At 40.7% G+C, this 14,173-nt stretch overlaps 1 protein-coding gene across 1 annotated transcript in view; it reads left to right on the plus strand.

The window, feature by feature from the left end:
• Positions 1-4,493, plus strand: part of TXNDC2 (thioredoxin domain containing 2) — a 6,648-nt gene extending 2,155 nt beyond the window's left edge. Inside the window, exon 2 of the mRNA XM_023754275.1 lies at positions 2,610-4,493. Within this exon, the coding sequence (XP_023610043.1) occupies positions 2,706-4,061 (1,356 nt within the window). The 5' untranslated portion in view covers positions 2,610-2,705 and the 3' untranslated portion in view covers positions 4,062-4,493. The remainder of the gene's footprint in view (positions 1-2,609) is intronic.
• The last annotated feature ends 9,680 nt before the right edge of the window (positions 4,494-14,173 follow it).

Consider the following 14,173-nt stretch of genomic DNA (forward strand, 5'->3'; position numbering starts at 1 on the left):
ATTAGTGCTCTGAATAATTTTTATTTTCTTTCCACTTATCTGTGTTTTCTAGTTTTTCTATTATGAATATGTAAATTAAAAAATTATGCCAGTATGATGAATAAAAAGAGACCATCATGTAGTCATGGTATGTGGTAGAAATGAATTTCCACACAGTGTCTATTCCAGCTTCTAGTGTGCTTCCCGCACCGCAGAGGCTGAAAAACTCAATGCCACATTTCCTTGACTCCTTTGCAGCCGAGGTTCTGGATGCAAATTAAATTCTACCAATAGATGAACCTGCACGAAAAGGAGACCATTATCTTTCAGCTTTGTCCCTTTCTGCAGCGGCCCTGTGATGGGGACTGGTGAGGGACGCTGAAGCAGAACTCCAGCACTGACCTCTAGCTCTAAGCTGAGAGGGAGTTGTGGGGTGACTGACTCACTTCTGGATTGTATCTATAGCAGAAAGTTCCTGAAGTCAACAGTTCTAGCAGTGACTTTATGATTCCTTACCTTCCTAATATCATGGAGGCTGCAGTCCCCCTTGGGAGGCCTGTTTTGCAACTAGGAATCAGCTCTGGAAACCTTGCCTAAAGGCAGTCTTTCTAGCTATTTTATACTTAATCTTCCTATGTCTAAAATAGCCGATTATTTGTTTTCTTGACAGAACCATGACTGATATAAGGGCTCATGAGCAATTTGGGGGCAAGCTTGTGCTGAAAGAAAAAAACATTTTATGACAAGTTGATGAAGATTATTCAGAGGTGTCAATATTTCAAGTTGCTTAGAATCCATCTGAATTGCAGAATGAAGAGCAGGAATAATTGGAACAGCTCTGCTGAACCTAAAACACAACTCAAATCTCCAAGTATAAATGTAACGGGATCACAGTTCCTCACTTCCTCACTCAATACTACGATGTACAGATATAATGTGACTTTAAAATTTTTCTTCAATGGCTCTTCTCTTCCCAGGAGCCTTATCTCAAAGGAATTTGAAGAGGGATGGTGAGGAGCAGAGACATGAAATTAACTCTATTTGGGGTATTTCAACCTAAAGAATACTTTTTCATTTTGGTAGCAATTTGGTCTTTCCAGTTCTTCCTATGTGGAATAGTTATTGCCGGACCCTCTGCTTCTGCTGGTCTGGTCCCTAGTCTGAGGACCACAGAGGACCCCTGATTACATCTAGGGGATGGGCCACTGTGTGGTTACCTACTGATAGAGCTTGTAGCTCTAGTCCTTGCTTCTGGTTGCAAAACCCCCTACACTATGGCTTCTTTGTTCCTCTTTGAAGCCTCTGCTGGGTCTCTGGCTTTCTCAGAATCCTCACAGCCCCACTGCAGAGCGTGCAGGACTTCCGGATCCCTGGCATGTGCACGCCAGGTCACACCCTCTGCCAAAGGCCCACACTACTGTGTTGATGCGGGTGGAGTCCATGTGGATGTGAGCCATTTGTGGCCTTCCAGCTGGGGAATGAGGCAAATATTGCTCTGCTTTCAGCTGTCCTCCGAACACATCTAACCTGCATCCGTGCTACAGTTTCTACCTGGAGAGAGGAGGCCAGGACACATGTATCTGTTCTCTTGGTTCCCCACCTACCAGGATGGAAGGGGTGAAGTTTTTATTTCTTCCTCTAAATTAGGGAATTCCTTCTGTGTCACCATCTACTCCCATCCAAATAGCTCCAACAGGGCTTCTGATAGTCAGGCAGGACTTGGCAGAGGAGGGAATTGTGGTTAGGAGGAGATGGTTACAGTGGGTGAGTCATAAAGGGGAAACTGGAGCTGGAGAATCCTAGAGGGAGATTGTAGGAAAGTTGGCTTCAAGTTACCCATCCTGGACAGGGCACTTGGCAAACAGTACAACACAGTGTAGTATTCAGAGTGAGGCCTCGGAACCTGCCCCACATACTAGCTTTGTGACCTTGAGGGAGTTATGCAACTTCTCTCAGACTCAGTTTTCTCATTTGTAAAGCGAGGGATCACAATGGTACTTACCTCAGTGGTTTGTTGTGTTATAGAAAATAATGCTTATGAATGCGTATCAGGCACCAGGCGCAGCCTCATGCATAGTGCTACCACCATAACTGAGGCTGTCATGAAACTCTCCAGTACAGAGATGGAAAACCATCTGTGACTACACAAATATAAGTTGTTACTCATTGTAAGATATTAGGTTGAATAGGTTGGAAAAGTTGGAGGGCACAGCCTTGTTTTCACTATGAGGCATTTATGAATTAAGAATGGAAAGTGATGAAGTTGGATCCCAGGAAGAACTGAACATGAGATCTGACAAACAACCAGAAACACATGAAGGTGATCCTACTGGTAAGAGGGAGGGAAGGGTATTGCCTTAAGGGACCTATGTGCTTAGGGAGTATGAGGTATAAGACTAAGCTGAGAAACTTGTAGTCTAAAAAAAACCTGCATAAAAGATACATGTAATCACATGATGCTTGGCCTTTTGTTGAATGTGATTATTCCAATTAATACATCATTATAAGACTATGTTTGTGAGCTCTAAAGATGACACAGGTCTTCTTTGGAGTATATGATCAAAGTTTTTGGTTTTTTCTTTTGCATTTTATTTTATCTGCTGTTTTGTTCAGAGAGTCCACTATTACAGGTTCTGCCCAGCCATGTGACTCCTCTGGCCCCAGAGTTCTTGGATCCAGCACTCACCCAGAAAGCCTTTGCCCACGATGTCAACAGCATACAGCACATGCCTGCAGAGGACTCCAAAGTTCCACAACCCGAGGACACGTTTCTTCCTGAGCAGGGTGACTCCAGCTCCTCAACAAAAACCATGCAGTCCAAGAAAGGTGACACTCCCAATTCCTCAAGGAAAATCATGCAGCCCAAGCAAGGCGACACATCCAATTCCCCAGGCAAAACGACCGTGCCTAAAGAGGGCAACATCTTTAATTCCTCCGGGAAAACCATGCTTCCCAAAGAGAATAACCCTGCTAATTCCTCAGAAGAATCCATCCTGCCTAAGCAGGGTGACATCTTCAATTTTCCAACTAAAACTAGTCCCCCTAAGCACGACAGTACTCCTATGTCACCAGCAAAAAGCATCCTTCCTAAAGAGGGTAACACCCCTAGTTCCTCAGCAAAAAACATCCCTTCCAAGCAGAGTGACAACCCCAGTTTCTCAAAAAAACCCATCCTACCCAAGAAGGTCAATACCCCCAAGTCCTCAGAAAAAAACATTTCACCCAAGCCGGGTGACACCTTCAAATTCCCAGAAGAAACCATTCTGCCAAAACAGGGCAAGACTCCCAAGCTATCAGAAAAGAACATATCATTCAAGCCGGGTGATACCTCCAAATCTCCAGAAGAAACCATTCAACCTAAGCAGGGCAACACTCCCAAGCTATCAGCAAAATCCATTTCATTCAAGCCAGGTGACACCTCCACATCTCCAAAAGAAACCATTCAGCAAAAGCAGGGCAACACTCCCAAGCTATCAGAAAAGAACATTTCACCCAAGCAGGGCAACACCTCCAGATCTCCAGAAGAAACCATCCAGCCCGAGGAGGACCACACCCCCAAGTCCTCAGAAGAAGCCATCCAGCCCAAGGAAGACAAGTCCTCAGAGAAAGCCATCCAGCTCAAGGAGGGTGACACCCCCAAGCCCTCAGAGAAGAAAATCATCCAGCTCAAGGAGGGTGACACCCCCAAGCCCTCAGAAGAAGCCATCCAGCCTGCGGAAGGTGACATCTCGGCAGAAGAAACAGTGGAGCTCTTGAAGGTCGATTTGGTGAAAGTGATCCTGAGCAAAGAGGATTTTGAGTCGGCACTCAAGGAGGCAGGGGAGAGGCTGGTGGCCGTGGTCTTCTCAGCCATGTGGTGTATGCCTTGCAGGACCATCAAACCCCTTTTCTGTTCCCTGTCTGTGAAGCACGAGGATGTAGTGTTCCTGCAAGTAGATGTTGATGACTGTGAGGAGCTAGTGCAAGACCGTGGGATCGTTTATGTCCCAACCTTTCAGTTTTATAAAAGAGAAGAAAAGGTGAGTGAATTTTGTGGTGCCCTTAAGGAAGACCTTGAAACAATCATTGCAGGATTAAAGTAGTGCATTCTGAAAGCATTACAGAGAGTCAACTGTTCATGGCGTTTGATTTTTTTATTTACAAAAAAGAAGTGTAACAAAAGTGTATGTCCAAATGATACCTACTTATAAATTATAAATGTTAACTCTACCCATGTCAAAAACTAGTCAAAGCACTAAAGCATCTTGTGGCCATATTTTTCTTAATAGAAAACTGTGATATTAGAATTTCCTTTGGTGGATATTGGAAGTCCAGTTGTCCCCTACTTTTTTATCTTAATTTTTTTCCCCACTCACCCTTGAAAATTCAGCTCATTTCCTGTTAGCAGAGACATTGGACATTTAGACAATTCTCTAGAAGTGCATGATTTAAAGATGAGTAGAAACTTCTTATGTTCACATATCTTTGGGATTTCTGATAAGATGTTTTTGCAAATACAGAATCTGAAAGAGTCACATACCATATCTAACCTTTTTCTTGTGAGGGGAGTGCTATGGAGCCCCCGGGAAATTCCATGGGCTTGCCAGCCCTGATTCATTGGTGGCAGAGCTGACACCAAGGCCATGCTTCCAGATTTCAAGTCCAGACCTCTGTTTTACTAATCAGTGCCCACAAAGTCTGAGACAGAGCTCAGAACTCTGGTTTCTCAGGCCAAGAGCTTTACTATTCAGGTTTAAGTTAGTGTGATCCTTGGTGCCATTGTGACATCAACTCCCTGGTGGCAAAGTTCCTGTTTTGTCTCCTTGGTAACTAGGTTTCTGATACCTGTTCCCAGAGATCTCAGAACTCAAAGGCCCAGGTCTGGGTCACAAATGATGGCTTGGCCTGTCATCTTTTCCACAGCAGATATGTTCCAAAACCTCCGGTGGGGATGCCTAAAACCATAGGTAGTACTGAACCCTATATATATCATGTTTTTTCTATACATACATACCTTTTCACTTAAAGGCTTCTCTTTGACATATCTGATTGCTAGCATCCCTACTCTTGTGATTTGGGGCCATTATTAAGCAAAATAGAGGTTACTTGAACACAAGTGCTGTGATACCTCAATAGTCGATCTGATAACCAAGCAGCTGCTCAGTGACAACTGCATGGGGAGCATGCAAAGTGTAGGGATGCTGGACAAAGAATGATTCACGTCCCAGGAAGGACAGAGTGGGATGGGATGAGATTAGAACAATTAAAATGTAACATGAATGAATTACATCAACTGTTTTTTTTTTCTGGGACTGTAGTATTGAAGAAATTTCTATCATCGGTTTTTCTTTATATTTAGGTTACTAAGTGATGACATGGACAATGACCTAAAAAATCCTTTAAAACAATTATAATAGATTTTCAGGTGATTTTATACTATTCCTGGTATAAGTCAAAGGAAGAACGCAAAGCACAACTTCGCAAAGGGAATTCTGTTGGGTCAAGAAAATGTGGAGCAAATAGTGTGGCTCTCTGATGATCTAGCTTGATCCAGGGATAAAATCTAAACTACCAGAGAATCAATTCATGTCCTTCAAATATTCACCAGAAACACCATTTTTCTTGACTCTTGGGACAACAGTCAAACAGTAACCAGGTCAAAGATACATTTTCTGGCAGAAAGCTTGAATATGGACATTCTATTTTGCTCATTAAGAGAAAATTATGCCCTTAAATGATCCAAGTAATTGTTATCACTTGTAGTATTTAACATGAAGGAGAAATAGGATTTCTAATGAAAAGGAAGATTCCAGATAATCATATTGGTTGTGAATGATGATAATCTAATGAGAGCCTTAATAAGAATTAATGGAAAACTGTTTGAATTGATAAAAGAACTCAATAAAGTGACAGAATTAAGAGTAATAGCCCAAAAGCAATGGTTTCATTTTGACTCAATAACAAATAATTGGGAATCATTATGGGAAAAAGTCTCATTCACAATAGTGAACATAAAATAAAATAAAATAAAAATATAATTAAAATAAATTATCTAACAACAGTCCTAAGAAGAACAGTAAGGATTATTAAGGCTAAATGTAAAAATTATGAGAGGTATACCACAAGAAGCTCTGAATAAGTGAAACACAGTTAGTTTCCCCCTTTGGAGAAAAAAAAATTGAAAGATGTTGATTTTTTTTTTTTTTGCTTAATTTAGTAGATATACTGTAATTACAAACCCACATCTCAATGAGCTCATTGGGAGAACTTGACAAACTACTTAAAATTTACTAAAAATCATAGCCAAGAGTAGGTAGGAAAAAGTCTTAATTGAGAAGTAATGAAGATCAATATACCCTATCAGCTAGTAAAATGTATTATTAGTATAGTAATTGTAGTGACACCAATAATGGTATCGATGAAGGAAAAAGACAGCAATGAAACATAATAATAACCAAGAATCAAAATTTGGTATGTAGGTAGTAATATATGAAAAAGGAAAACATTTCAATTTGATGAAATATGAATAGATTATTTTGAAAGACTTGCACAACAAAATTTGGACATTTGGGAGAAAAACAAATTTGCATCCTGTTTCCATACCAGACAATAAAATAAATAAAATTTGGATTAAAGAATAAAAATAAAATATGGAATCATTTAAAAATTTAAGATTTAGTCAAACATTTATCTGATTCATGAATGAAAAAGACTTTATAAATAGAAATGCAATTAAAGAAATAGATTTGAACATATAAAAAATTTAGCTTTCTCATGCCAAAATATAAACAAAGTTAACAGGAAACAAAAAATTGAAAAAATATTTGCAAATGAATGACTTGAGATTCAATACATTTATTTATAGACAGCACTCCTGTAAATCAGTAAGAAAAAATAGACTACCCCAATAGAAAAATAGGCAAAAGCCACAGTCAGTTCATATTCGAGTGAAAACAAATTGATAATAAACATAAGGAATTTTTACTGATAGATAGAAAATTATAAACAAAAGTCAACCAGACTTTGATAGTACAGCCAGCAAGAACGTAGGGAAATAGTGCTACTGATGGAGTGGTAAGACTGCCACAAACCCTTCTGGAATATAGCAGTGTAACAAAGGTGCAGAGAATTTTGTGAACGTTAGCTTTTGTGTCACTCTGCTAGGACTACCATAACAAACTATTAGAGACTGGGGGACTTTAAGAGCAGAAATGTATTTTTCACGGTCTGGAAGCTGGAAGTCTGTGCTCAAGGTGTTGGCAGGGCTGGTTTCTCCTGAGACCTTTCTTATTGCCTGGCACATGGTGCCTTCTTACTGTTTTGTCTCCACGTAGTTGCCTTTCTGTGTGCGCATAGCCCTGGAGTCCATGTGTCCAAACTTTCTCTTCTTAGAAGGACCACTGAGATTGGATTAGGGCCCACCCTAACAGTCTCATTTCTCTAAAGCTTGATCATCTCTTTAAAGAGCCTATTTCCAAATACAGTCATATTCTGAGGGCTTCAACATAGGAATTTTGGGAGGGACTCAGTTTACCTAGAATTGGTCACCTTCTCAGCAGCATTTGCTTCCTAAGTCTCCGCTACTCAGTTTGGAATAATTCCACCACCAGAGAAGTAGGGCCACGTGACCTGTGGGGGATCTTTGTGGTCCAGTTCCCTACAAGATGCCAGGGCTTTCGTGGGTCCGTCTCCTTTGACATCTCCCACTAGTATGAATCCCGATAGCATCTCCCTTATTTTCCTGATAAGTCAAGCATAACTGTTGAACAAAGACACACACTTCCATAACATCATCACTTCTGAGTGACTGAATGGTTAACCCCATAAGGACCTTTCTCCTCCAGGAACCTCCTCCTAACTGTCCCTATTATTGGCAAGGCTGCAGCTTTTTCAATGGAGTGAGGACTTTACCTTACTAGGTAGGGAGCATCCTTACTTCACCCCCTTTCTCTCAAATTGGCTTTGAAGACCTGTCAGGGATAAGAAAATGGGTTCATTGTTGAGTCATATTTACAGGGTGTTAAAAGGTAAGTTGAGACATATTAAAAATTTTAAGAATTTATTTGAACAAAAATTGATTCCAATCAGGTAGTGCTAAACTGAAAGTGGTGAGAGTGCTCTGATGGCAGGAGCGAGGGGAAAGATTTATATGGAGAAGGTATGGAAAGATAGCAAGGAAATTATTTGCCTGACTAGAGCTTACAGCCTCGGTGGCTGTTTGTGATTAGTTATCCTTAGGTTTTGATGTCTTTATCTTGAGGCATTGTAGGCTTAGGTTTTAGTTTGCGTATGTAGGCCACCAGGGTACTAGGGTCACTCCTTGTCTAGTTAATTTAGGAAGGGTTACAGTCTATTGAATTATCCTGGAGCAAAGGTGTGGGGGTCTTGATTATATGCCTTTTAATGGTCTGGCCAGATTTCTGAACTTCATTTATTAGATGGAGGGCCTTCCTTCTTTCAGTCAATGTAGTGGGAGTGAGGAATGAGGAAAAGAGTGATTAGGTTTTCCAAATTTGCTGGGGAGGGAGGGAGAGAGAGAAAGAGAGAGAGAGAGAGAGAGAGAGAGAGAGAGAGAGAGAGAGAGAATTAAAAGTAAAAATGTTAAAAAAAGAATAATCCCTATTTGAGCAGTAGATGAGCAGATAAAACAGCTATAATACATTTACACAATGGAATACTACTCGGCTATAAAAAAGAAAATGTTACCCTTTGCAACACCAAGGGTGGACCTGGAGAATATTATGCTAAGTGAAATTATCCAGTCAGAGAAAGACAAATAACCATATGATTTCACTCATATGTGGAATTTAATGAACAAACTGAACTAACAAGCAGAATTAAACAGACTCATAGAAAGCAGGCAGACAGCTGTTGGGGGTGGTAAAGGGATTGAGCAAAAAATTTTAAAAAGAGAAAGAACTTATATGGACACGAACAACAGTGTGGTGATTGTGGGAGGGGATTGGGGAAGGTGGTAGAGGGTATAGGGGGGATAAATGGTGATGGAGAAAAATCTATGATTCATTAAAATGTCCCCAAAATACATGGGAGAGGCTCAGTAAAGCATTTAGTCATGAAAAAAAATTGAATAAAAATCATAAAGTGTTGGTTGACTAATTCTGTACATGGACATTTTTCTTTCACTCTTACTTTTTTCTGCTCACTTATATAATGAAAAGAAAAAAAATAAATGGAATACTTTCAAGACTCCAACTGCATATAAACTGCTAGGAAAAACAATGTCTGGGAGGTCAGAAGAAGCAAAGGAGAGTGAATATAATGGCCCAAGGTCAAGCATGTTCTGGCAGAGTCTTTGAATGCTGAACTTAACCTGAGGTTCTGTGTTTCAAATGTGCATTCTGGGCCTTCCCGGCTTTATATTACAAACAACCCTACAGTCTACATCAGTAGGAGTTTTTCTGTTTGTAGATGAATTGTCTAAGTGATTGTGAGTGTCATGGGGTAGGTGATATACTTGTTTTTTGGTGGCAAGTCACAGAAACCCACTCAAACCTGTTCCAGCAAAAACACCGAGTGTATTGAACCTTGAAACTGGAAATTCTAAGGGGACAAACTGCTTGAGGCCGATTTGGGGAGTTCAACCAACTCCATCAGGACACTGATATTTTTTACTTTTCAACGTTGCTTCCCATCTTGATTTTACTTTCGATGGCTTCACAGTTCATGATCACAGAGAAAAAGTGAGCCTGTTCCCTTCTAACTCCATCAGGAGTCCCTGGAAAGACTTTGATGGACTGGATCGCATGCCTGAACCTGTGTATCTGGGGGAGATGGGGTGCTCTGATTGATCAGGCCTGGAGCAGGGTCAGTGCCATCAAACCCTATGAGCTAAGCAGGCTTACAGGGGAGTGGGAGGAAGGGAGAACTGCTATGCAGACAAGCATATCCACTGCAGGGGTCACATTTGGCACCACTGCATCAGGTCAAGAGTCACACTAAATATGGCCAGAATCACCCTTATCCCTACTTAGCAATTCCCCTGAAAAAATCCAACCTGATAATAAGCCTGTGCACTTATCAAATTCCATTTAAATACATCTCATGTCATTTTAATCCTATCTAATTTCCTTAAGTCCGTAACTATATGGCCTTAAAACTAAATAATACCCTGTACTTTATGCAAATGACAAATTATCTTATGATAACACGTTTCACTAAAGATAACATGGAATATGAATCAACATACGAAACACTTATGAAGTAAATATTCAGAAGGATGCAAAAGATATGAACAGAGTAAGACAGTTTTGGGGTCTGACCTTCTAAATGATGTTTTTGAAGTTTATCTTTCTCCAAGTATGAGCCAGTTGATTTAATAGTAGGGATTTACATATAATATTCCATGGATGTTCAATACTTTTTGAGGCAGAGATGTTAATTTCAAACAAATTACCTTCAGCAAATATTTGAAAGTTATGGTCTACTGTTCCCTAGAAAATTCCAATGTGATTTTTGGCAGATTTAAAAAAATATTTTTTTTATTGATTTTAGAGAGGCAGGAAGAGGGAGAGAGAGATAGAAACATCAGTGATGAGAGAGAATCATTGATCAGCTGCCTCCTGCATGCCCCACACTGGGGATCGAGCTTGCAACCCTAGCATGGTCCCTGACCAGGAATCGAACCTCCGGGTTCATAAGAGGATGCTCAACCACTGAGCCACGCCAGCTGGGATAAGGTGGGTATTTCAAAATGAGATTTGGCATGGGGAAGAATGAAGAAGAGCGGGGTTGTTCTCACTCAGAACCTACCTGCAGGCCTTACTGCTGTTTTCACTAAACGCCTCTGAAGGGTCTCTGGCCTCTGGAGGATCATCGTACAGGTAGGACGAGGAAGAAGGAAAGGACTGCTTCTCTGTCCTGTGCCCCAGGAAGGTCACAAAGCCTTGGTGTTTGAAAGACAAAGCTAAATGCAAGTCTAATGACTCATAGATCAATATTTGGCACTGACATTAAGGAGATCCAGGAGGAAGTCACCAACCCGTTAGCTAATGACTCTTAGTTTAGGAAAGGCAGATAGACTAGTCATCTCCCAGGGAAGGCTTTAAAAAGATTTCCTTTAAAACATACCAGCTAACAATAGCTAGACTGTAGTGTGTTGTCGTCCTATCAGAAACAGCCAAAAACTGGAGCAGTATCTTAAAGAAACAATTCAACATTAATGGATTTTAGTGATCCCTTGCTCATTTTCCCTAATAAGCTTGATCTCTTCCTATGAGCTCAGAATAACTCATATGATAAAGATGCTTGCTTTGAAATTCTGTTTTGGTATCTGAGGTGTTTTTTTTTTAAGTATTTATAAATCCAAATTACAATTCCACTTTATTTTGGATTGCTATTTTCATATATGTCTATGTCAGATATAAAAATCTTAAAATAAAGTTGGTCATTTATCTTCTTCAGACCCCAACTATGGTACTGATTTATTTCTTAAATGCTCAAAAAAAAGTCAAGATTTATGATGTGTGGTTCATATAATACACATGTTTTTTATTGATATTCAGGTTGAAGGCGAAAGATAGGTGCATATGTCGGGAATGAGCTGTACTCCGAGCTAATAAATAAACTGTTTGAATGCAGTGAATATTCAGAGCCCATAGGCTGAACTCTAGGAAAACTGTTTGGAGGTACATATGAAACTGAAAACTCCTCTGCTTTTAATTAAATTAATAAATTAGTTTCTAATTCTTAGGATTCTTCTGTACTTTATTGACTTGCTTAAATACCAGATCTTGATAACCCTCGTTGATCCTTTTGGCTAGAGATCAGATGTCTTTTCAACAATTCAAGTGAAACTTGTCCAAATGTCCCCTCTCCAGTAGGCATAGGAGTTCAGCTGACCAGCAGGGGGATGGGGAATTCCTGAAAGTCAAGGGCTGAGAGCAGGGGTCTCTCTTATATCAGGCAGTAGAGAAGCCAACAAAGCTGAAAATGAAGCACTGGGTACGAGACCCAAGAAAACAGGAGGGAGCTGCAGAAGTTGCCAAACCATAGGGGTGAGCCGTGGGTATAAAAGTCAGAATCTGGTTACTGGGTATGGAGACAAAATGGGCTCAGGTGAGATGATGTAGGGAAGATGTGGGAAGAGGAAGAGTTGTTACCTGGGACAACCATGGAATGAAGGGGGCAGAGGTACGCTGCAGAGTTGAGTCACCCTGACTTCAAGGACCATGGTCAGAAAGAATAAGATCTTAGCATTTGAGTACAGCCCTAGCAATACCCTTGGTGTTTCTTTTCTAAGTGGATCATTGGGCTACACCAGAAATCTAAAATCATATTGATTATGGAATTTTCAGCAACTGTATAGCTGTAACTAGATGATGCTTACCAATCTCACTGTAAATCAGTTAATAGGATGGTGGCTTGCAAGTCCATCTGAGCCCTAGCCAGTTTTGCTCAGTGGATAGAGTGAGCCCTAGCCAGTTTTGCTCAGTGGATACAGTGTTGGCCCATGGACCAAAGGGTCCCGGGTTCGATTCTGGTCAAGAGCAGGCTTGGTTGCAGGCTCCTCTCTGGCAACCAGTCGATATGTTGCTCTCACATGGATTATTCTCTCTGTCTTTCCCTCTCTCTTCTACTCTCTCTAAAAATCAATGGAAAAATATCCTTGGGTGAGGATTAAAAAAATAAACAAACAAAAGTCCATCTGAAATATAGTATATTTAATTCCATAATAGGTTTGCTGTCATTTGATAAAAGACTAAACGAAATTCACTTATTTGTGGGGGGAAAATTGGTCATTTGAATTTGAGTCTGACTTTGGTATCCTTTGCACTTCAAGTTTTGATAAATTTCAACCCTATTATAAAAAAAAGAAAGATAGATAGATTTGCATAGTAATCACTGGCAAATTTACACATAATTTAGGCAGAACATTATTTTTCACAGTGCCTCAGTCATTTTATAAGATAATTAGAAACACCAAATAATTTTCATTTTATGTAAAACAATCTGTTGATTGATTCTTTAACATATTTTCAACTAGTAGTATTTATATGATATACATTATATTTTTCTATGTTGGGTTTTCTGTCAGAGATAATCTTACTGGTAACTAAGATCTTAAACTGATGTGAAGATTATTAGTACCAACTGTAGTGGACAGAATGGTGGCCCCAGAGATATCAGGTCCTAACCCCAGGAACCCTATAAAAGTTACCTTTTTTGGAAAAAGAGTCTTTGCAGATGTGCTTAAGTTTAGGCCCTTGAAATTAGGAGATAATCCTGGATTATGTGGGTGAACTCTAAATGCCATCGCAAGTGTCCATATCCAAGAGAGGTTGGAGAAGACTAAACACACACAGACACAGAGGAGAAGGCAATGTGAAGACAGAGGCAGAGGTCAGAGTGATGTGGCCACAAGTCAAGAACTGCCAGCAGCTACCAGAAGAGGAAAGAAGCAAAGAACAGATTCTCCTCTAGAGCCTCCGGAGAAAGCACAGCCCTGCCATTTTGGACGTCTGGTCTCCAGAGCTGTGGGAAAAGAAATATCTGTTGTTATGAGCACTAGTTTGTAGTAATTTGTTACAGCAACCACAGAAAACTAATATATTAATGAATAAAATATTTTTGCAAAAGGTGAGCAAATATAGAGTAGTAATGATAGATCAGTATTAGAATATACTTAAGGGTAATGTATTCCAGTATCCTATATAATAAAAGCCTAATATGCAAATCGACCAAATGGTGGAATGACCGATTGCTATAACACGCACTGACCACCAGGGGGCAGACACTCAACACAGGAGCTGCCCCCAGCCCTCAGGTCCCAGGCCAGCCAAGGTGGGTGCCAGTGGTGGCGAGGTGATCAGGGGGGCAGGGCCAGTGAATGGGCAGTGCCAAGCTGGCCAAGGCGGGTACCAGCGGGGGCCCCCCAATTGCCCTGCTGGTCACCCCACAGATCGGCCCTGATTGCCAGCCAGGCTTAGGGACCCTACCTGTGCACAAATTTTGTGCACCAGGCCTCTAGTATGAAATAAACATTTTTAATATGATGTTTTCTTTAATGGTCTATGAAGTTTATATTCTGCCCAATTATGAGAATTCGTGCATGGGTGGGGTCCCTAGGCCTGGCTGGCAATCAGGGCCAATCAGGGATGTCTTGCCCAGTCCCGATCAGGGCCTGGCTGATTGGGTCCTGCCGGCTGTGGGGAAGGATCGGGGGAGGGACCATGGGAGGTTGGCCAGCTGTGGGAGG

This window comes from Myotis lucifugus, unplaced genomic scaffold (genome assembly GCF_000147115.1).
Source record: "Myotis lucifugus unplaced genomic scaffold, Myoluc2.0 scaffold_58, whole genome shotgun sequence".
Taxonomy (NCBI): Eukaryota; Metazoa; Chordata; class Mammalia; order Chiroptera; family Vespertilionidae; genus Myotis; species Myotis lucifugus.